General features: G+C 38.5%; 1 protein-coding gene and 1 long non-coding RNA gene across 6 annotated transcripts; one reads left to right on the top strand and one right to left on the bottom strand.

Annotated features, from left to right (window-relative positions):
- The first annotated feature begins 10,041 nt into the window (after positions 1 to 10,041).
- On the top strand, positions 10,042 to 13,310 carry LOC108174173 (uncharacterized). Its single transcript, XR_001790969.3, has 2 exons — positions 10,042 to 10,384; positions 12,956 to 13,310. It is a non-coding gene; the product is annotated as an uncharacterized lncRNA (long non-coding RNA).
- Positions 13,311 to 13,455: 145 nt separating this feature from the next.
- LOC103444041 (putative glucose-6-phosphate 1-epimerase) lies at positions 13,456 to 21,022 on the bottom strand. Of its 5 annotated transcripts, XM_008382945.4 has the most exons (8): positions 20,781 to 20,998; positions 19,206 to 19,280; positions 18,051 to 18,107; positions 15,854 to 15,994; positions 14,755 to 14,857; positions 14,557 to 14,656; positions 14,059 to 14,291; positions 13,456 to 13,863 (listed from the first exon to the last, which is right to left on the bottom strand). In XM_008382945.4, exons 1-7 carry the CDS (start codon positions 20,924 to 20,926, stop codon positions 14,092 to 14,094), a joined length of 822 nt encoding a protein of 273 aa, XP_008381167.3. In that variant the 5' UTR covers positions 20,927 to 20,998; the 3' UTR covers positions 13,456 to 13,863; positions 14,059 to 14,091. The 5 variants fall into 5 exon arrangements, with proteins under 5 accessions (XP_008381167.3, XP_008381166.3, XP_070660923.1 ...); XM_008382944.4 differs by having other exon boundaries at positions 13,456 to 14,291; positions 20,781 to 20,997; XM_070804822.1 differs by lacking the exon at positions 18,051 to 18,107 and having other exon boundaries at positions 20,781 to 20,997.
- Between the last annotated feature and the right edge of the window lie 521 nt (positions 21,023 to 21,543).

The raw sequence follows: 21,543 nt of genomic DNA, 5'->3' as shown, positions 1-21,543 counted from the left end.
AAAATCCCAAACCCAAACCGAAATTATCTCGAACTTTGGTATTCCCGCACCGAAAAATTCCAAAATATTCAGCATGAGATTGGTTTCCAGATTTCATTTGTTTGGTAATCCTGAAATCCTGAAATCTTCTTTTCCTTTGGCTGTTGGTTCCCACGTGCCGACTATGTGTTGGGTGGGGAGGTGGTGTTGGACTGCAAATTCTTTTCCACGCCGTCTCACTCACACCTCACCTCTGCGAGCTTCCTCTTGACATCGCCCATCTCGTCTTCTCTTTGCTGCAGTCGACATCAATCCCCTTCTCTGATCAAATTCATAGGCCCCGTCTCCTCTCTCTCAATTCGTACTTCGTAGGGACCAAAGCTCGATTTACCGCGGTAAGTCACCATAGCTCTGGTATCCTTCAACGCTTAAATTTGATCTCCTTTGCCTGCAAATGTGAAATGGGAACTCATCTGCTTTTATGGAGTGTTGAAGACTTGTAGTTTAATGTTTTAGCAAATCTCTATATTTTTTCCAAAGGACCAAATAACACTCCAAGGTTCAAGTACCTAGCAACAATGGCGGAATGGGTTTGCAGAGCCCTTCGAGATGGTGTGTTGCAAGGCTGATGGTGGATTCTGGATTGGTCATAATGCATTGGTCACTATTTCGGGAATCCTGATTTTGTCCCGAAATCCCAATTTTTTTTTCGGGATTCTCGAAATTTGGGATTCTCGAAAATTTGGTTTGGGATCGGTCTTGAAATAGGGATTCCCAAAAACTTTGGTTTGGGAATCGGGACATGATTTTCGGTTCGGTATCCCATACCGAACCAACCCTACTTACCGTATCCTTCGATCAGGTTGGATGGGCCTAAAAGGGTTGTCAGAGGTGCATTCTTTGGTACACAAAACGATGCGCGTGGTTGCACTATCTACCAGACAGTTAACCTTCCCACTAGTCATACCTAAAATAAAATGAATTTGAATCGGTCACATGCATAAAAGTTCTAAAAAAAAAAATATCCATTCAAAATAATTTTAAGTATTCAAGGATGGTAATTAATTAAAAACTTATTATCCAAAAACAAATCATCAACAAATAATCCAAACATAAAGGAAAATTGATCAAGAATTAAACCAAAAACAAGGGGGGTTCAACCACTATGTGGAATTCGGCCCCATTATCTAAATTTCAACTAGAAAAATAGTTTATGTCTAAGATTCTAATCTTCCATAAGGGTGGTATCATCTTGAAAGTTAGAAACCTCCATCTTGGTACTCTCCGGTTCATCCATTTGCACAAAGTTTGATTCAAACTTATTACGACGAGAATGATATTCATTTACAATCTTCTAGGGAGCTCGGCAAACATGGGACCAATGGTCATTGGAACCACAACGATAACACATGTCTGCATCCATGGTTTCAGGTGCTTTGCCATTATTCTTGAAGTTTAGGTCCTTGGGAATGAGGTTAGGGCGCTTCTGGGCTCGGTTTCCTCCCTTAGGTGGGCGTTGGCTCTGTTGACCTTGACGGGGTGGTTTCTGGCCACCCCTACCACACCTATTTTGGCGTTTTGGGTGTTTGTTTGTGCTATAGTGTGCTTCGGGCATAACAGTTGCCCCTGTAGGTCGAGCTTGATAATTTTCATCACAAGCTAATTCTGCTTTTCAACAAAAAGAAAAACAGAGATCAAATCTGAAAACTTAGTGAACTTCTACGCCCTATATTGTTGCTGCAAGACAATACTAGTAGCAGAGAAGGTCGAATAGGTCTTCTCCAGAAGATCCTCTTCGGTCAAGGTTTCGTTATAGAACTTGAGAAATGATCATATTCGACAAACTTCAAAATTATATTCATTCACAGACTTAAAGTCTTGGAAGCAAAATTACTGCTAGTCATGTCTTGCTTCAGGCAAGAAATGCCATTTTGGTGATCAAAATGATCAGCCAAGGTGACCCAGAGTACTCGTGGATCCTCCTCGGCAAGTACTCAGTTTGTAGTGCGTCATGTATATGTCTTTGGATGAAGATCATGGCAGTGGCTTTCTCACCATCACCAATCGGGTTATCCGTCTCATCTTCAATGGTAGGATACAAATTCTTTGTAGTGAGGTGGAGCTTATCATCTTGGGCCCACTTGAGGTAGTTTCTTCGAGAGACCTCTAAGCGGTGAAGTCGAGTTTGTTCAAAATCGACATGCTTCTATCACAAAATAAATGGACAAGATGTGGTTAGTGTAATGGAGAAAAATTCAATCCATTCATGTAAGAGTAGAACATTCAGGTTCTGATAGACATGTATTGGTTTAAATTTACATGAAAAAGCTTCAAGTCTTTATGGGTGATGTTTTTAAGGAAAACTTAAGGTTTTCAAACAAGGCATGTTTCTAGAAACTTCAAGTTTCGAAATAATTATGAATTTTAGGTTCATATATTTCTGCAGGCAAACACAAATATATATACAGAAATATGCAACAATAAAATATGCAAATAGAACTTTAGGTCTGTTGATGCACAAAACCGGAGGGGTCTTGGAACAACGTAAATCTGACCGTGAATTTGCATGAAATGTAAATAACACAAGATGTATTGTGGTTCACCCTAAGGTTTGGGCTACATCCACACTGATATTGTATTTCTGAGTGAGAGAGAGCTCTGAATATGAGAGTGAGAGCTTTTAGAGGATGAGCGGGCTTAAGGCCTAGGAATTGGCCTAGGAATTGGCCTCTCCTAATGAGGAGAGTGGGGAGTCCTTTTATAGAATAAGGGCTCCTCACTTATTACATATTTGCCCCTTTCTTTATTACATAATTACATTTAAGTCCCCCGAGTATTTATACGAGATCTAAATATGGAGGCCCTAAGTATGGTACAAACAGTAGTCTCCCAAGTCTTCAGTCAAGAGAGTCTTTTGGCTAGAGACTTGAAATTCAGTCCATATGTGGGCCGAAGTAATTAAATGTCATCTAGAACTGATACTCGATATGAGGCGGTGCCCAATCTGAAATGATGCTCAACCAGAAGTAGTGCATGTTGCGAGGCTGCTCTGCTTGTGACTTATGTTGCCTTGGTTGGCTCGGCTTGTGGTGTTAAAGGTGAGGGAGTCCCTTTTATAGAATAAGGGCTCGCTCCTCAATACATAAATGATGGGCTAGAGTTGATGTTCGCGGCGAGGCGGTTGCTCAGTAGGCGGTGATGCTCTCTAATGAAGGTGAGGGAGTCCTTTTTATAAAATAAGGGCTCGCTCCTCAGTACATGAATAATGGGTTAGGAGTGATGCTCGCGGCGAGGCGGTTGCTCAGCTGGCAGCGATGCTCTTTAATGATGGTGAGGAAGTCCATTTTGTAAAATAAGGGCTTGCTTTTTAGTACATGAAGAATGGGTGCTCTCTAATGAAAGTGAGAGAGTCCCTTTTATAGAATAAGGGCTCGCTCCTCAGTACATAAATAATGGGCTAAGTCCCCCAAGTATTTTTCATGAGGCCCAGTTGAGGCCCAATATATGGTACCTAATGTAGTCCCCCAAGTCTTTGGTCAATAAAGTCTGTTGGCTGGAGACTTCAAATTGAATCCATGTATGGGCCGAAGTAGCGGTTGTTGGGAGGCGGTATTTGTATATCCTGCATTGAAGTTTTGTAGGTGAAGCTTTGCAAGTGAAGCTTTGAAGCTAAAACTCTGTAAATGAAGCTTTTGAAGCTAGAGTTCTGTAAATGAAGCTTTTGAAGCTAGATTGACATAAGTGATGCTCATGAATGTTTATGTTGATTGACATGAGTGATGCTCATGGATGTTGACATGAGTGATGCTCATGAATGTTTATGTATGATTGTCATGAGTGATGCTCATGAATGTTTATGTATGAATGACATGAATGATGCTCATGTATAATGTTGGAGTACTGGGCGTACTTTTGATCACCTAGTGGGTGATAATAGCGGCAGGTTGTCGAATAATTTTGGAGTACTGGGCGTATTTTTGATCACCTGGTTGGTGATAATAGCGGCAGGTTGCTGAATAATTTTGGAGTACTAGAAGTACTTTTGATCACCTGGTGATCACCTGGTTGGTGATAATAGCGGCAGGCTGCTGAATAATTTTTTGGAGTACTGGGCGTACTTTTGATCACCTAGTTGGTGATAATAGTGGCAGGCTGCCGAATAATTTTTTAGAGTACTGGACGTATTTTTGATCACCTGGTTGGTGGTAATAGAAGGCCTAGCTCTTTTGGACATATGGGTCGTCGCCCTCCACATAACCTTCCAGCCCATTATTTTGGGTTTGCTGTTTTTTTTTATTTATGTTTTTTTTATTGCACTTTGATGCGGTTTATACAGATGTTTCCGAAAGATAAGAAAAATAAATTACATCATTCAAAGATAAATCTGATCCTCTGCTCAATGGGTCACGCCCATAATGCCATCACCACCGCAACTATCTCTGCTTCTTTGATGAGCATCACAGCTATCATTTTCTTCCTTTATTGATGTCACTTCGACCCTACTCTTTCTTCTTTTTGACGAAATAAAGGTAATTCATTTCTCTTCCATCTTATCAAAAGCTAAGAGAGCACTACTTGTATTGACGTTTCCCACCATCTTACTCACTTTAGTTGTAGTCTTCACAGACTGAGCACGTGCTTTGAGGGTATCTTGCCTCCTGTATCTTGCTTTCTACAAGCCGTGTATTAGACATAAGATTATCAACAACAGCTTTCCATTGGTCAAGTTGAGATTTCAAAGTATTAGAATTATCTTGCTTTCCAATGGCTTATTCAGAGAAAAGTATGAGCATGTTCAGCCTGGTCAAGATATATCCTCCTCCTTTTTCTTTTTCTTTTTCTCTTTTCCTTTTGCTTTCCACTGCGTCTCTGTCTCTGTCTTTTTCGAGCAGACATCATCACCCTCCGGTTTTGTTCCAGAACCGGCAAACCCGAAGGACAAAAACCTCGAACACAACTCATTTCAGACATCATCACCCTCCTGTAAGGGCGCAGAAGAAACCCTTTAACTGCAAAGAGAAACAAACTAAAAGAAGCTGACGTGCTCGTCTAACTAATAGAAATTAGAACTTTTTGATGAAGTCGTAGACATGCTGACTGACTTCGTCTGGCTTTTCCTGGTTAATGAAGTGAGCTGCATCTTCCATCACAACCACCTCTTGCAGAAACGGCACATCTCTCTTGAACCCACCTTTATGTATGTAGTTCTGGATATCTAGGTCTCCACACAACCCACCACAGTCACTCAGGGGAGAGTCTTTTAGAGGAGCATGAGCAAGCTGGTGAGGCAGTTCATTGGTTTCTAGCTGCCACATAAATTGCAATCCCACCAGTGACGAAAACACATTTTCTTCGCTGTCAAAGGCGCGAACTCAAAGCGTGGCAAGCCCATCCAAGTCAAGTTTAACAGAATTGTGAAATATCTTAATCCTAGAAAGCTTGTCAATAAAAACTTTGCAGCGAATCACGACTCCAGTATTTACATCAGCAGCATAAACAGCAGTTTCCTTCCGGCCACTAAACGGAGCAATTGATCTCAACAGTGCACTCGTCGAGCAGTGACTAGTTGTATTGTATTCTGGCAGAACAAACAGAATGTCGTGGTGATCCTATGACCGTTTGAAGCAACCATCGCTCCCCTGGAGCCGATACTCGACCGGATGAGTCATCCTAGGAGGCAGCAGAATGTTGACGTCTGCAATGTGAGGACTTGAGCCCAAATGCGACGCCGTTTGGCCCGCCACCAGAGGAAGAAACAAACCGAGAAAAACAGTGTACCTCAACATCTTCATCTGCCGCACTGAATCTATCTAAAAGCTCCAAGTTTCAGCTTCAGAGAGCTTCGCATACTAGCGAAACTCACCAGAGAGATCACCGGAGTCGGAGCTTGAGCAACGGAGCTTGTATTCAAGGTCGTCTTGGAACCGATTCCTGCTCCCGGAAGCCTCCTAGTAAGCACTTTGGAACTCGGTGGAAATATAAGGATATGATAAGGTGGATGGGCTGCAAAAGCAGGTGAATTTGCAGCTGAAATCTTTGGTTTCCGTGTTGACTGACTGAGAGAGGAGAAAAATATGGTTAGAGGTCTGTGAAAATTTTCTGGAGAAGCTTAAAAAGTGAGGCTTTTAGGTTCTTGGGTTTCAGTAGATTCACAGTGGAGGTGAAAAATTGAAAGAGAACCGACATAACTTTTCGTGTCGATTCCCACAGACGGCGCCAAATGTTGATGCACAAAACCGGAAGGGTCTTGGAACAACGTAAATCTGACCGTGAATCTGCATGAAATGTAAATAACACAAGATGTATCGTGGTTCACCCCAAGGTTTGGGCTACGTCCACACTGATATTGTATTTCTGATGGAGAAAAAGCTTTGAATATGAGAGTGAGAGCTTTTAGAGGATGAGGGGCTTAAGGCCTAAGAATTGGCCTAAGAATTGGCCTCCCCTAATGAAGAGAGTGAGGAGTCCTTTTATAGAATAAGGGCTCCTCACTTATTACATATTTGCCCCTTCCTTTATTACATAATTACATTTAAGTCCCCTGAGTATTTATACGAGATCTAAATACGGATGCCCTAAATATGGTACAAACAAGGTCTATAATTATAATTGAATTAATTATTTGGACTTCGAGTTAAATTTAAAGTGTGGGTGAAAAAATATAAAACCCAAAAGTACCTAAAAAATAGGCAATTAAAATTCGGGATCCAAAAACATGGACCAAAGCCCACGGGTAGGCTAAGTGAACTGGTGTCGTGAGGTCTATGCCCAAAACTGGGCTGGGGTAGGCATAGGCCTAGCATGTAGGCATGTACAACATCACAGAAAACGGGCTACAGGTGCAGGCCCAAAAAACAGAGGCCTAAACGGGTTCTAATATGGTGCTTTGCAGACACGAATGCAGCTGTAAAGGTTGGGATCCGGTGTGTCGCAGACATATAGGACATCATAGCCCTACTGGCTAGTGTCATGCTTGGGCCAAGCTAATGGTTTGGGCCGCTACAGGCGAGCCTAAAAAAGGAAAAAAAATATGTTTAGGCCGAGAAAAGCAAGGCCCAATTGGGCTTAGGTTGGGACCAAAAACACCCTAACCGTAGTTGAGTGCGCTCGCTGGGGAAGAAGACCGACGCCACCGCTTCAGGCTGCCGTGTTCTAGGACAAAAATTCTCAGGACAAGTTTGTGAGTTAACAGGGATCACGAATCTGAACGAAGATAGAGAAATCTCAACGTTTCAATCAAAACCTTAGAAATTCGAATCGATAAATTGAAAAATCCGACGATATTTAATAAAATCTCAATTAAGCATTGTCGGGGGTGAGTTGTAGGTCGTCAAAACGTTGACCCATGGGCGAGGATTGGCTGCAGGCCAACCTGCAATGAATGGGTTATGGGTTTGAACCTGGAACCCATGGGTCCGATGGTCTCGCGGCCCGGCGCGGTGTGTCTGGGGAAGCTAGCGACTTGCGGTGATGACGGGATGGGTTTTGAGAAACCCTAAAAAAATCTTTATAATTTTTTTCAATTCCAGATTAATTCAATGCATATTCATATAATATAATTTAATGCATGAGCAGATATTTGATGCAATTCATGGCAATATCAAATTCACATAATTCAACAATTATGGATATAATGCATATCAAATTTATGTGTTTGTAGGGTTGTGTAGAGGATGTGTTATTCTCCCTACGCAGTGCCTTTATTTATAGTAATAACAGAGAGAAGAAATCATTTTCTTCTAAGGAATACAAGTCCTAATAGAGAAGAATAACTAAAATCAAATATAATATAGGATTTACACAATCACACTTAAATAAGAAGTTTATAACAAGATATATTTTGTAGACAAACATAATTGAGAAGCCTTCAAGCATCTATAAAGAAGATGTAAAAGTGTCAAGTAAACATAACGCTAAAAAGAAGCAACAAAACTTTCTCTAACCAATGCTTCATTTCTGATGTGGAATAATGGCTTGGCTCTTACCGCCTAATTTGACGTCTCAGTCAAATTGAGCTTTTGAGTTTTATAATAGATGGGCTCTCATGTAACATTTCACACCGACCAACAGAAAGGGGGTGATGTGCCTTATATGTACATGCCCACCTTCATATAGCACGAGGCTTTTTGGGAATTCACTAGCTTCGGATTCCATCAGAACACCAAAGTTAAGCGAGTTGGGATGAAAGCAATCCTAGGATGGGTGACCCACTGGGAAGTTGCTCATGAGTTCCCAGAAACAAAACCGTGAAGGAATAGTAAGCTCAAAGTGGACAATATCGTGCTACGACGGAGCCGATATGGGATGTGACAGAATGGTATCAGAGCCATTCTATTGTTCGGTGCAAGTGTGCCGACGAGGAAGTCGGGTCTCTAAGGGGGATGGATTGTAACATCCCACATCGACCAACGGAGAGAATGTGATGTGCCTTATATGTACATGCCCACCTCCTATAGCACGAGGCTTTTTGGGAACTCACTGGCTACGGATCCCATAAGAACTCCAAAGTTAATCGAATTTGGGCAAGAGCAATCCGTGCAGGAATGGTAAGCCCAAAACAGACAATATCATGCTATGCCATAGTTGATACTGGGATGTGACAGAATGGTATCAGAGCCACTCTACCGTTCGATGCAAGTGTGCCAACGAGGACATCGAGCTAAGGGGGTGGATTGTAACATCCCACATCGACCAACGGGGAGGGGGTGATGTGCCTTATATGTACATGCCCACCTCCATATAGCATAAGGCCTTTTGGGAATTCACTGGCTTCGGGTTCTATCGGAACTCCTAAGTTAAGCGAGTTCAGGCAAGAGCATTCCTAAGATGGGTGACTCATTAGGAAGTTCTCGTGTAAGTTCCCAGAAACAAAACCGTGAGGGCGTGGCTAGGGCCCAAAGCGGACAATATCGTGCTACGGCGGAGTCGGTTTGGGATGTGACATAATGGTATCAGAGCCACTATGTCGTTCAATGTGGATGTGCCAGCAAGGATGTTGGGTTCCCCTTAAATAGGGTGGATTGTAAGATCCCACATCGACCAATGAAGAGGGGGTGATGTGCCTTATATGTACATACTTCCCTCCCTATAGCACAATGCCTTTTTGGGGACTCACTAGCTTCAGATTCCATCGAAACTTTGAAGTTAAGCGAGTTCGAGCGAGAGCAATCCTAGGATGGGTGACCTACTGGGAAGTTCTCGTCTGCGTTCCCAAAAACAAAACCGTGAGGGCGTGGTCGGGGCCCAAAATGGATAATATCGTGCTACGGCAGAGCCGGTCTAGGATGTGACATAATGGTATTAGAGCCACTCTGCCATTCGGTGCGAGTGTGCCGACGAGGACGTCGAGCCCCTAAGGGGGTGGATTATAACATCCCACATCGACCAACGGAAAGGGGGTGATGTACCTTATATGTACATGCCCACCTCCATATAGCATGATGTTTTTTGGGATCTCACTAGCTTCAGATTTCATCGGAACTCCAAAGTTAAGCGAGTTCGGACAAGAGCAATCCTAGGATAGATGACCCACTGGGAAGTTGCGTGAGTTCCCAGAAACAAAACCGTGAGGGAATGGTAAGCCTAAAGCGGACAATATCGTGCTATGGCGGAGCCGGTCTGGGATGTGACATCTCACCCAATATTAAACTTTGGGAAATGGATCATCTTTGAATCCTTTTCACCAAATCCACCAAGTTTGGGAATCCAGGCCGTTGAAATTTGATCCAACGACTACAAATAAGAGGCTCCTTTAAAAGTTATAATAACTGTAGCCATTTAATTAAATTTCAACAGCCATAATTCCGGAACTTGGTGAATTTGGCAAGAGGGATCCGAAGATGATCAATTTCCTAAACCTTGGGCTAGTGTAAAAATATGAGTGGCTATTAATTTTTAATATTTATGAGTTCAATAAGTACACCTCAAGTGTTCTTTAGATATGCTTTTAATCTTACACGTAAAAGTAAAGATTAAATAAAGAATATAATGAACAGTGAACTAGAGATAGAGATGTGTGTCGGTGGTTCTTATTAGATCTTTATAAGACAAACTGGTGGGCTTATCAAATGTTCTTGCGGGTTTTCAAAAGAACACTAGTGGGTTTTCAATAGCTCTCTGAGTTCGAAGTCCCCTTCCTCTTGAGTCCCTGTAAAACATTTCTTTGTATCGTATCGTAATTGATTCCCGAGAGAGAGAGAGGAGAGGAGAGAGAGGGGAAAGAGAGAAGGTCTGGCAGGGAGAAGGAGCATATCAGCAGCAATTAGAGGGAGTAGCCGGAAAAGGAAAGGAAGAAAGAAAGTAAAAGTGATAAAAGCAAGGTTGATGGAGTTTTGGGACAAGATGATCTTCCCTGTCCGCCGTCTCTGGCTTGCCGTCTCTACCCGCGTCAAGGATCGCAAAAATGGTCACTCACTCACTTAAATATTATATTATTCAGTTCTTCTTCTTCTTTCTAAATCTATATATATATATATATAGTTTTGTTATATTCATAATTTGCTGCATATGTATCCATTTATTTCTGCACTTGGAAAACTTGGAGGTGGATGGTTATCAATTTTCATACTAGATTATAAGCTTCATAATTCATATATATTGATAGATGCTCCCACCTTTTTTTTATTTTTTTTTATTTTGTTTATTTTTAATTCTATCCTTTTCCTCATCTCTGTTTTCTTTTTCTGTTTCCTTTTCACTGCGTTCATAAGAAGCATGTTTTCGTTTCATTCCTCCTTGTCAAACAATTGTTCCTCTGTTTTTTCAATTTTTTTTTAATGGAAAACAAAACTTCTAGAAATAAGGTTTTTATTTTTTATATTTTTTATCATCCCACAGTAACCAAAACTTCTAGAAAATGCCACAATAAAATCTAATCATTGATGATTACACATCATCAAGTTCTCTATTTTACCTAGAAATAGACCCTCTCCGGATCTCTCCTTCCAAATTCTAAAGATCAAGTTATCCGATCTTTGAAATTTCATTCAACGGTTAAAAAAGAAAAAAATTAGTAAAAACTTCTAAAAGTTATAATAATTTTTAGCTCGTGAATCAAATGTTAAATATCCGGATCTCTTGGACTTTAAAGAGAGAGATTGAAGAGGATGTCCTCCCATTTTACCTTACCCCTGCAGACAAAAGTATATTATTGATGATTACACAATAATATATTTACACTAAAGATGCAAAATTTAGATTGAGTCAAAAGGGTCAGTTACAATATATTGCTATTAAACTCTCATTCTATGGAGTCGTATTTAGGATTTTTGACCTACAATAAATGCGAAGTTAAGAATTTATATAAGAGTGGGGTAATATTATTTTCTAAGTCTTGAATAAAACTTTAGCCTAGTAAATCCTCCATGAGCTTACAGCCATCTCCGCCCTTCATAAATGGAGAATTACTGGACCGGATTGCGAAGTGAATGAAGAAGGATTTTGAGTGGAGGATATAATACATTTTAATTTTGTCGGTGGTCCATGGTTGGGTAAATGAATGAATTTGTGTGCGCCAAAAACAGTGCCCAATCTTGAATTGTATTGTAGTCATATAAAAATCCCAACTGCCAATGGTAATTCGATTACTCTATTTGCCTATCCGTTAAGTCTGTCACTGATTGATGATTACGAGGCATAAATTTGATGGGACAAACTGCGCCACTTCAACATATAATGAAGGAAGGACTTGTCATAAGGATAAGTGATGTATGGAAATAGTAGAAAAATCAACGATTGGGTACAAATGTCGGACAAAATAAACTTTATATACTAACATTAGAATATTTGAAAACTTGAGAGTAATAAAGAAGAAATTACGATAGGAAGATCTCATCGCAATTTTGTTACACTAGAGTGAACATACTAGTAAAAGACCAATTCCTAATGGTTAAAACTTGAACTATTGAATAGTACGCATCATTGTGACTGACCCGTATAAGATAGACAAAAGTGTATTCTAATTCGTGTTTAACTCCTGCCATCCAAAGCGATAGATATACTTTTTGGGACCATTCTATCTTCTTTTGTCCAAGTCAGAAAAGTAGTGGGACTCTGGTGAGTGACCAATCTTCTGCTTCGTAGCTGAGGCCTAAAGATAGGATGAATATCTACATCTACATCTTTACTGATGCAACTTTGCCGTCGAAATCACCAAAAGCGTTAATTATTTTGAATACATTCTCGATGTTAGACCATCTCCAATCGAATGGTCCAGAATGCTGAAAATAATCCGAAAATCGTTTCCAACCAATCAGCCTTGGGCCGGGCCACATGCTGACATCATATTTGATTTTTCTTTTTTTTCTTTACAGTTTTTTTTTTTTTTTTACAAAATTTAAAAATTATATATATATTTTTTCCTTTAACTTCCTAAGTCATTAAATAACATTAAGTAACATTAAACAACATAAAAAAAATTAACAACATCAAACTTAGACAACATTTTTAAAAACATTTAACAACATGAAAATTATTGACAATCCATAACATAAAATTATTGAGGTAATTTAATTTAAGTATCCATAGTAGTTCAATTAAAATAATAAATTATATTTGGCCCTATGACCTTTTGGCCCTCAGTTGGAGATGGTTTTTTTTCATAGGGCTATGTTTGGCCTATGACCCTCTGGCCCCTCGGTTGGAGATGGTAAAAAATATGGTCTTGCACTGTTCATTAAAATATTAATTTCTTAGAGGGCCAGAGGGCTAAAACGAGCCATCTGGCCAACCTTCGGTTGGAGATGGCCTTAATAAGGATAATTAAAGGCTCGTTTGCAAATATTTTTAAATGACTAAAAACACTTTTAATGAAAATGTTTTAAAACCAATCTTTAATAAAAATGTAAATGAATTCTAAAAAAGCATTTCAAGTGCTTTTAAAACTCAAAAAAAAATTCTCTAAAATCGTTTTTCAGCCATTTGAAAATAATTTCAAACCATCTCTAAAAAAGTTGTTGAATTTGGATGGATGATGTAGGTGGTGGGCTTCTGAAGCTTCACGATGATGTGCAATCGTGTGGGTATCAAGATGTGCAAGTGATGTGGCAGATGTTGAGTAGAGAAACAACAGACAACCATCCGCCCTCGGCCAAACGCAAACACCAAAGACTCTTCTGGAGAGTTTTCGAGTGGTCTTCTAGCAACACTCGTAGTAAAAACTCAGCTTTGCGATCCGAACACGAAGAATTCTAAATAGGAGTTTATACTCATTTTTAAATAATCAAGCATGAACAACATTTGCAGTTGCACGCATGGCTTTGGTACAGAACTGTTGCATGTGTAAATATAAATAATATTTTACCTGAAAACCAGGATAAAAAAAATTAAAGAAAGAACCTCCCTACTATAATATGTACTTGCATGAAAAAATACAGTTTCGTAAACCCACTTATAATTAAACATCCAACAAAAATTCAAATTTTTAAAGACGAAGACTTAATTTACATCAACTTTCAGTCTATAATTAACACCATAAAATCATAAATGATGTAACATTTACATATCACTTGTCATATCAGACGATGTAACATTTACATATCACTTGTCATATCAGACGATACACCAATATAGTATAAAATGAAACAAACTAAACCATAGTGCAAAATCTTGCAAAAGAACCCATCCATCAGGTGTTTGGTAATATTACTCTTCCAAATATAAGAGCATTGCAAGAAACATCGTTTAACAAGTACAAAATACACATTGACAGAAAAGAACACAATCATCTCGGTTTAAAGTTCGATTAAAAGGAGTATTGTAAAGGGCCAGAAAAGGAAGGGGGAGCAAATAGGCCTTCTGGTTTCTTCTCTTTGTTTCTTTTGTTGCGAGTCCCTACAGATGTTCAAAATATTAACTTGTCTTTAACTCGCCTTCTTCCTTCTTCGTCTTCTTGCATCAATCAAATATCCAATGAAACTCGTTATAACAAATTTGGCTTTGAAATAAGTCTGCCATCCAACCAAAATTGCCTGCCAAACCTCAAACACACGCTCGCCATGCATGTGCAGTCCTATCTATTAGGACGATGATCCTCAAACTGATAATGGAAGTACCAAATGCATACTGTATTTCAGTATTTACCTGTACAAGAGATGCATCAAAATGGCTCATCACTTAACCGCCTAGCAGTACCTTCCGTGGGTCAAGTTGTCCGCGGCAGTAACTGGAAGGGACGACAGACAGTTCCTGCCTTCCTTTCCATTCTACAACAGGCTTTTCCACACAAGCAGCCTGGACACACAGCATATTCTTGTACTCATCATCCCCAAAATCAGTAATTGCCTTTGCTTTCTTATCCCACGGATTCCAGACAACTGCAACGGAAAGGACAATCTGATTAGCACAAAAGATGAATTTTGCTTTGTATGCCATAAGCCCTTTAACGAAACACGCAGATGCTTTCGTTCCGCATTTACGCAATTAATTTAATATCTAGCCATAGATAAAAGATGTGTTCTTGTTAATTCTTTTAGAAGTCTGAAAACCTCATAACTGCATGTGTAAAACTGCAGATTTTCTTTGATAAGTTCCTTGACATAATAGTTTTGTACCAAAGAACATTGACTGATCAAAACTCACCAGCATCTGGAAGCCTGTCCTTCCTTAACACAAATGTTCTCTTCCTTTCATGGTCCAGAATAGCAATATTTGTAGGCGTGCTGAGATAAACTTTGTCCACCTTGACAATAAAAAAATATCATTCAGCAACAAATAAACATAAAAATGAACCAAAACAACAGTGGAAAACACCAATCCCAAATAAGGACAAACGCTAACCTCAGACTCAAATGTTATTGCATCCCCTTGCTCAGTAAATCGCTCTTTACTCTTCAGGTTATCCAGATAATCCAGTGTCTCCAGTCCTTCTACCCGCACTTCACTATATAAAAGCAACATGACAATCAATGCACAAACACAAAGGAATACTTTCCAGAGAAGGATTGTTTTGATGCACAGTTGCCCCAAAGGGGGTGATGGATTATTTTGATGCAGGAAAACTTTCCAGCCATAGATTAGAAGCACATAGAGAGGCCTCCAATGGGGTTTATACCATGTCTGGCATGATTCATCCATAGGTATGCATTAAACAGGTGTCTGACACACGGAAGAAATGCCAACTATGAAATTCATATATGGAATATCCATATTCGAATAATAGTTATACTTTATTAAATTCTGTCAGTAATTAAAGTATTTACTGCTCTACTACTAATTAAGAAAAAAAGGGACAAATACTTTCAAAGGAAGATGGAATAAACACCTTTGGGAAAACACCAGGAATTTTCCATTGAATCATCAGTAAGCAATGGACCTCCAACACGGCTACTACCATATTTCAAGAGAAAGGTAGGGCTACTACCATATTTCAAGAGAAAGGTTTCTCATGACTGATGTAGTTTATTTATCATTACACAATTTCAAACAGGGACCTCCATAATGTAATAAACCCATACCTGTATGCACTCATACTTGCATGTCACAGAAAAATGTGTGATAAATTTCCCCAGAAATTCTTTAATATTATTACAATATAAGATTACTGGCTACCAGAATATGTCTTACAATGTTCAGAAATGGAGTGGCAAGTTGGCAACCATGCATATCAAAAGTCAAAACTTAAACCTATCGGAGGAATGTTACCCTAACATATCATTTTACCACTTCCAGTCTCACCATTCGATATCCGACAGGAATTACAACCTGGTATTTAAAAAAAAAATGGCTTTATAATGCTTAAACAACAATAAAAACGCTGAGCAATATAACAGCATATGTCTACTGTGCCTTCCGGTTCTGGTCAAAGAAAACTATGTAGGAATGCTAAAATATTTGAGTTAAACAATTCAAACAACGGCAAAAAATTGTATCTTTAAACCTGATATCAGTTACAGCCAGATAGGTGTGATAGGCAAATGTGAATGTAAATGACTTTCCATCAGTGTTTGTATTTCGGATGCGAGATGTCAACATCAAATCCCCTCCAGGTCCCAAAGTTACCCTAAGGCGAAATTCATATCTGCAAGTAATTGCAATTACATCATTACTTAACCAAGGAATAATTAGAATTCACCAAACAAGTATCCAGCAACAAAAAATGTGTAGTGTTATTCACACACCCATTTTTACTTCTCACACACCCTTGTTAATTTTTGTCCACTGACTCCTTCAATTCTTTTGATCTGACGGCTGAAAATTGAGAGGGGTGCCTGAAAGGTAAAAATGGATGTGTGGATAGCATCACCCTAAAAAGTATGGATAAGAGGAGTTAACATATTTAAAATCTAACACTTGATCATAGAGTAGTATTTTAATTAACTGATTATGCAAGATAGCTACATAACCATATATGACGTGTGTGTGGGTTGTGTGTGTGTGTGTGTGTGTATACAAGAGCACAAACTGTTCCAGCCACTAGGGAAACAATGGCAGGCTACCTTACTGCTGGAAATGTGCCCTAAAATATCCAACCATGAGATGATCCTTCATTGATATTTCACACATTAAACTAATTTAGTGTAATCTACGGGCAAAAGTTATTGTTTAATGTCGTCTCATGAAAAGTTGTACTCCTAAACAATAAGTCCAAAGAATATGTAATAAAGAGAATGTAATATGAAGAAGTTAGATTTATTAGACCTACCTTTTTTTTAAGCATATCCTAAACGTTCCTGATCATCGGATTGCCAATTGGGTATTGACAATCCGATTAGATGAGTATGTACTGTCTTCTCTAAATAGAGAGTGATTGGTCTCTAGCAATTAGTGTGCAAGACACCAAGGCAAGTGTGTAGGTACAATACGTACTATGTCTTCTCTGAATAGAGATTGATTGGTCCCTAGCAATTGGTGTGCAAGACACCAAGGCAAGTATGTAGGTGCTTAATAGGGAGTGAATTCATTGAACACGATCAAACTGAAGTTCTCGTGCTAATGTCTTATGAGAACTCACTAGTTGGGATAATGCTAAGTAATTCTTTGACCTAAGACACCACAATTGTCTTGTGGGTACATCTTTGATCATTTGACAATGCGCATAACCCTAAGATTTGCTCCACGCATTGATGGGATCACTGATTTATTCACAAAGGCATGTGAGTGTCCTTCAAACCGTTGAAAGAGAATACTCTATGATATGATTCAAGAGTCTCTGGCCACAACAAATGAATATGATTTAGGAAGTACGTTCCAAATCGCATTTACAGTAATCATATAGACAAGAGTATCACATTTGATTAGTAGACCTAATCAACCAAATAATGTCATAAAGAGTATCAATATCGGGAAGGACCTTATTGCATTATAATTCCAAACTGAAAAGGTTCTCCACCTCTTCTACTTAGCTTGTGTAACCATGACTTACTGCTAGGTGTCACTCATGGCTGGTGGAAGCCCTTGAAGATTAGCAATCACTAATTTTTATCAAAGGGAGAGTTGAAAGAAAGTTTCAATCCACATCGATTAGTAAAATTTCTAATTGCCACTGCCTCGCTAATTAGAACCTAATGGATCGTACACCGTGTAGGGTAGGGTAGAGATTAAAAAAATAACATAGTTGAGTAAGAATAATTAAACGGTTTAATTGTTTATGGCCAGTATTAATTAATACGTTAATTAATTAATTAATCAAACGAATAAGTTCGTATCCGACCTTGAGTTAGGGCTGTTTTGGTATTGCTGTGCTTGAAAAAAAAACTTTTTCTGCTGTGCAATGAGAATAAGCTCATTTTTGCTACTTCACGTTTTCATCTCTTTTTCACCCAAAACTGTGAAAATAAGCTGTTTTTAAATGTTTACCAAACACCTTTTTGAGCTTAGTTTTTTTTATACCCACTTTTTATAAAAGCACCTCAGTACCAAACCAGTACTTAGTATTGGGCTTCATGGCTTAATGGTCTTCAAACTGTCAAGCCCATTAACTTAAGTTGTATGACAACTTAAAATCAAAAGGCTTAAAAGCCCAATGAGTATTAAAGGCCAGCCATCCTTATAGAGAGAGAGAGAGTGTTCAAAACAAATAAATAGGAAAGTAACCAAAGCAAATGGAAGTAGATATAGTGATGAAGGCCTCCTACTTGAGGAAAACATATTGGGATTCCACCACGGATAGCCTTAGGAGACTTATAAGTAGCCTGCCAGAAGTAAGAATTTATATTAGTAAAGGTGGGAGAAAAAACTCACAGCCATGCTAGATCAGTAAGCATTAGTTACTAAAACCAAATATCAGACATGGGAGGTGGAACTGACATATTCTCAACATCCATTCTCCTAATTTCCATCATCTGAGTTTGGTTCTTTTAGTTATATGTCCTCTCGAAGCTACAATGAGGTCTCTCTGTTTTCTACTCACAATAAGCCCGGAGTACCATGATATGGCTGCAACAGGATTACTATGCAAGCTTCCACACAAAACTCATCTTCCTACTGCTGCAAGACTATGTAAAACTTCCCCATACTTCATGTCTTTCCAAAATCATTCCCATTTTCCACATTCCCTCTAACCTTTTCAATTTGTCTTCATTATCTTAGAGCTTTACAGCAAAAGAGAAAGGCAAGAGACAACAAGGCAACATTTGTCAGAGAATAGGTGGAGGTCTGAAGCGCCATCGTTGATTATTTACTTTCTCAAAAATAAATAGTCTATGAAAAATCGACTTTATTTATAATTTATAAAAAGGAAAGGAAATAAAAGGTCACAGAAAATAATTGGTGAATGGGAAGATAGCATTTCCCAAGGCCACCCAACTTCCAATTTTCAGTAGCTGTTTCTTTTTTAAAACATGTGCTTCCTTTTTTTAATAATTGTCTTCATAGTTTGCTCTATAATAGCATGCTCCATGACCTTTACCAAATTTCAGAGTTATGGGCTTTATTCATTTCTCACTAATCAAACATAATGAGAATATAATGGACACTGGCCTAGAATTTGATCCAACTTTTATTGTTTACTTTTCTTATTGTTTCCTAAGAAGATAATTTAAAGTAGATTAAAGTAAGCAAGAGATAAAGGAATTCAATAGACAAAATAAAGAATCTGTATCTGACATAATGTTACAATGTTCAACCAATATGACAACTTACATCTCCCTAAAGTCATAAACATCCAGCCCTAGAGAGTTATGATAGCAACACACACAAGAAGCATTTTTTATGATGGCAACAAATATGAAGCACCTTTATGATGGAAACCCTACATATGACATTAGATAATCTGTACTGAAATCTGATACCTTGCTACTAACGAAAAGCAAATCCTCCCCATATTCATTTTTCCATGATGTAACTTGACCCCCATACAAATATGCCTGTTTCAGAAGTATAAACAATGTTTGTCAGTAATCTTTCTGTCAAACCCAAGAAATGTTGCACAAAACAGAGAGAGAACACCCAGAGAGACTCAAGGTAAAGCCCAATATTTGAAGAATACACGAGATTGAATAAGGAATACAATAAAAAAAATTCTTACTACATCAATCTAGTCAAGGAAACAAATACTTTCTCTTCTAAATAACAAAATGATAAAACTACATAAGGCAACACTGTCAAGACAGTATTAGTGGTGCTATTTGACATGGCCTCCAGCACGTTAGCAAATCAATGAAAGCCTGCTTTGCTCACGCACTAGCATAGGAACACAAACAGAGAACAAAGCCCAGAAAATATTCATCTGCTGTGGGAAATTAGAAATAAATAGGTTTGACAACCAAGGGGGTTAGAGGACCCATAACTAAAAGGCACATGACTTTGCAAATATCTGTACATAACAGGATAAAGTAGTAACCGGTGATGCACTTTCTTGTTAAGCAAGAAAAACTTCAAATTAATTCAACTACTATCCTTTTACCTCTCATGACTTCCCTTTTATTTCCTCACATCTTTTTCTTTTGTTATTTATCAGATGACAACTATTAATAGAAGTGGTATCTCACATATTTGTATAACTGAGTTCACTGCAGAGAAACTAACGAGACATTCAACAAAATCCCATAACCCATTTATAACCAAAAAGGAAAAAAGAATCTATCCTGATTTGAATGCCATAAGATGTTTCAAATCCTTTATCTATTGAGGACACTAGAAACTGAACCCGGAAGCATGTTCTCAGTTGACCCATTATTCTTCATCATAAAGAATCCCAGTAGGAATTCCATCTCACCATAACTTCGTGTAATGGTTACATACGTTACATACTCAAAGTAGCACACAGCTAGTGCTAATATGTACTTGACGTACAAAAAGAGAATATTCAAAAACATAATACACTTAGAAAAAAGAAGATTAGAACAATCTCAGCTAAAGAACAACTACCTCGCACAACGAATAAGAAATTTCGAGAAACCGAAGCTAATCATAAACCGAAGCTAATCATAATTAAGCAAAACGTCAAAACAGCTATACAAATGCAAGAAAATAGCTACTGAAACCAAACATTGCCGGGTTGAAAATGAAAATTACTTAGTTGTACTTTTAGCTTTCAATTTTTCCTTTTCAATGATTCTATCTGTTATTGTTCATACAAATTGCAATGCCATAATTACACACAAAGTTCATCCTATATCCAAGAAAACTCAATAAATATAAAAATCCGGAGACAATTTTACATAAATTAAATTGAAAATTTGGTTTCAAATGCTAATCAAGACAGAATGCAACAGCATTCCCTAGACAAAGGACAGATGAAATAATCAAGAACCAAATAAATCAACGACAATAAAAACGGAAAATCAGAATCGTATAAAGGAGCAGAAATGTTGAAGAACATGAAAAAGGATCGGAGAAAGAGAAGGGTTGGTGGTGGTTGGTACCTCCGCGGAAGAGCCTCGAACCTTTCTGAGAACGACCATGTCAAGGCCATTCGCGCCCTTACAGTGCTCCAAAACGCCCTCTCTCTCTCTCTCTCTCCCGGACGCCGGAAGACATCACCCGCTCTCTCGCTCTGCAATTTTGACATCCTTGCAACTGTATGCCTCCATCTGTCCCTCGTATATATTTTTTCAATTGTGCAATAAAGTATCTTTTTCCTCCTTCGGTCCAAAACAAGGGGCAATCTTTATATTTTCTTGGGTGATTTTGCGATATTTTCTCTTTTTACTCTTTCGGCCCAAAATAAAGGGCAATTTGGTATATGCAATACTACTATCAACATGAACGCTGATAAACTCATCTTATTTTTATCTCTTCACCTACCTTTTTAAAAAAAATTAATATTAAATTTACCCTCTTGTAAAATAATATTTAAGGACCAAAGCAAAAAAAGATAAAGAAAAACATGATTATGTTGCAGTCATATTTATAATAAGAATGTAATTGTGTAAATCTTAGTAGATATAGGAATGTATATTATATTCCTATTAGGAGTTGATTAGCTATTAAGGCCTCGTTTGGTACACCGTATTAGACTCTGGATAGGATTAATAGTGCGAGACAGATGTTTGGTGCAGTTTTGAATTAATTAGCCGGCCGATTATATATCCCGGGCCCACTTTTTAGTCCGGCTCACACCTGCTAAATAATACACTCCAAAAGCTAAGGATAATTTAGCAGGTTCAAAACTCAAAAACCCAGGAA

The sequence above is a fragment of the Malus domestica genome, chromosome 09 (genome assembly GCF_042453785.1).
Source record: "Malus domestica chromosome 09, GDT2T_hap1".
In the NCBI taxonomy this organism is placed as follows: Eukaryota; Viridiplantae; Streptophyta; class Magnoliopsida; order Rosales; family Rosaceae; genus Malus; species Malus domestica.
This window is presented reverse-complemented; position numbering and strand designations above follow the sequence as displayed.

Coding starts and splice junctions, on each gene's coding strand:
- LOC103444041 (XM_008382945.4), bottom strand. CDS start 20,926: ATGTCAAAATTGCAGAGCGAGAGAGCGGGTGATGTCTTCCGGCGTCCG. Junction 14,858..15,853: donor CTGGCTGTAACTGATATCAG/GTTTAAAGATAC, acceptor GCTTTTATATAG/TGAAGTGCGGGTAGAAGGAC. Junction 14,292..14,556: donor GGACAGGCTTCCAGATGCTG/GTGAGTTTTGAT, acceptor TTTCCGTTGCAG/TTGTCTGGAATCCGTGGGAT.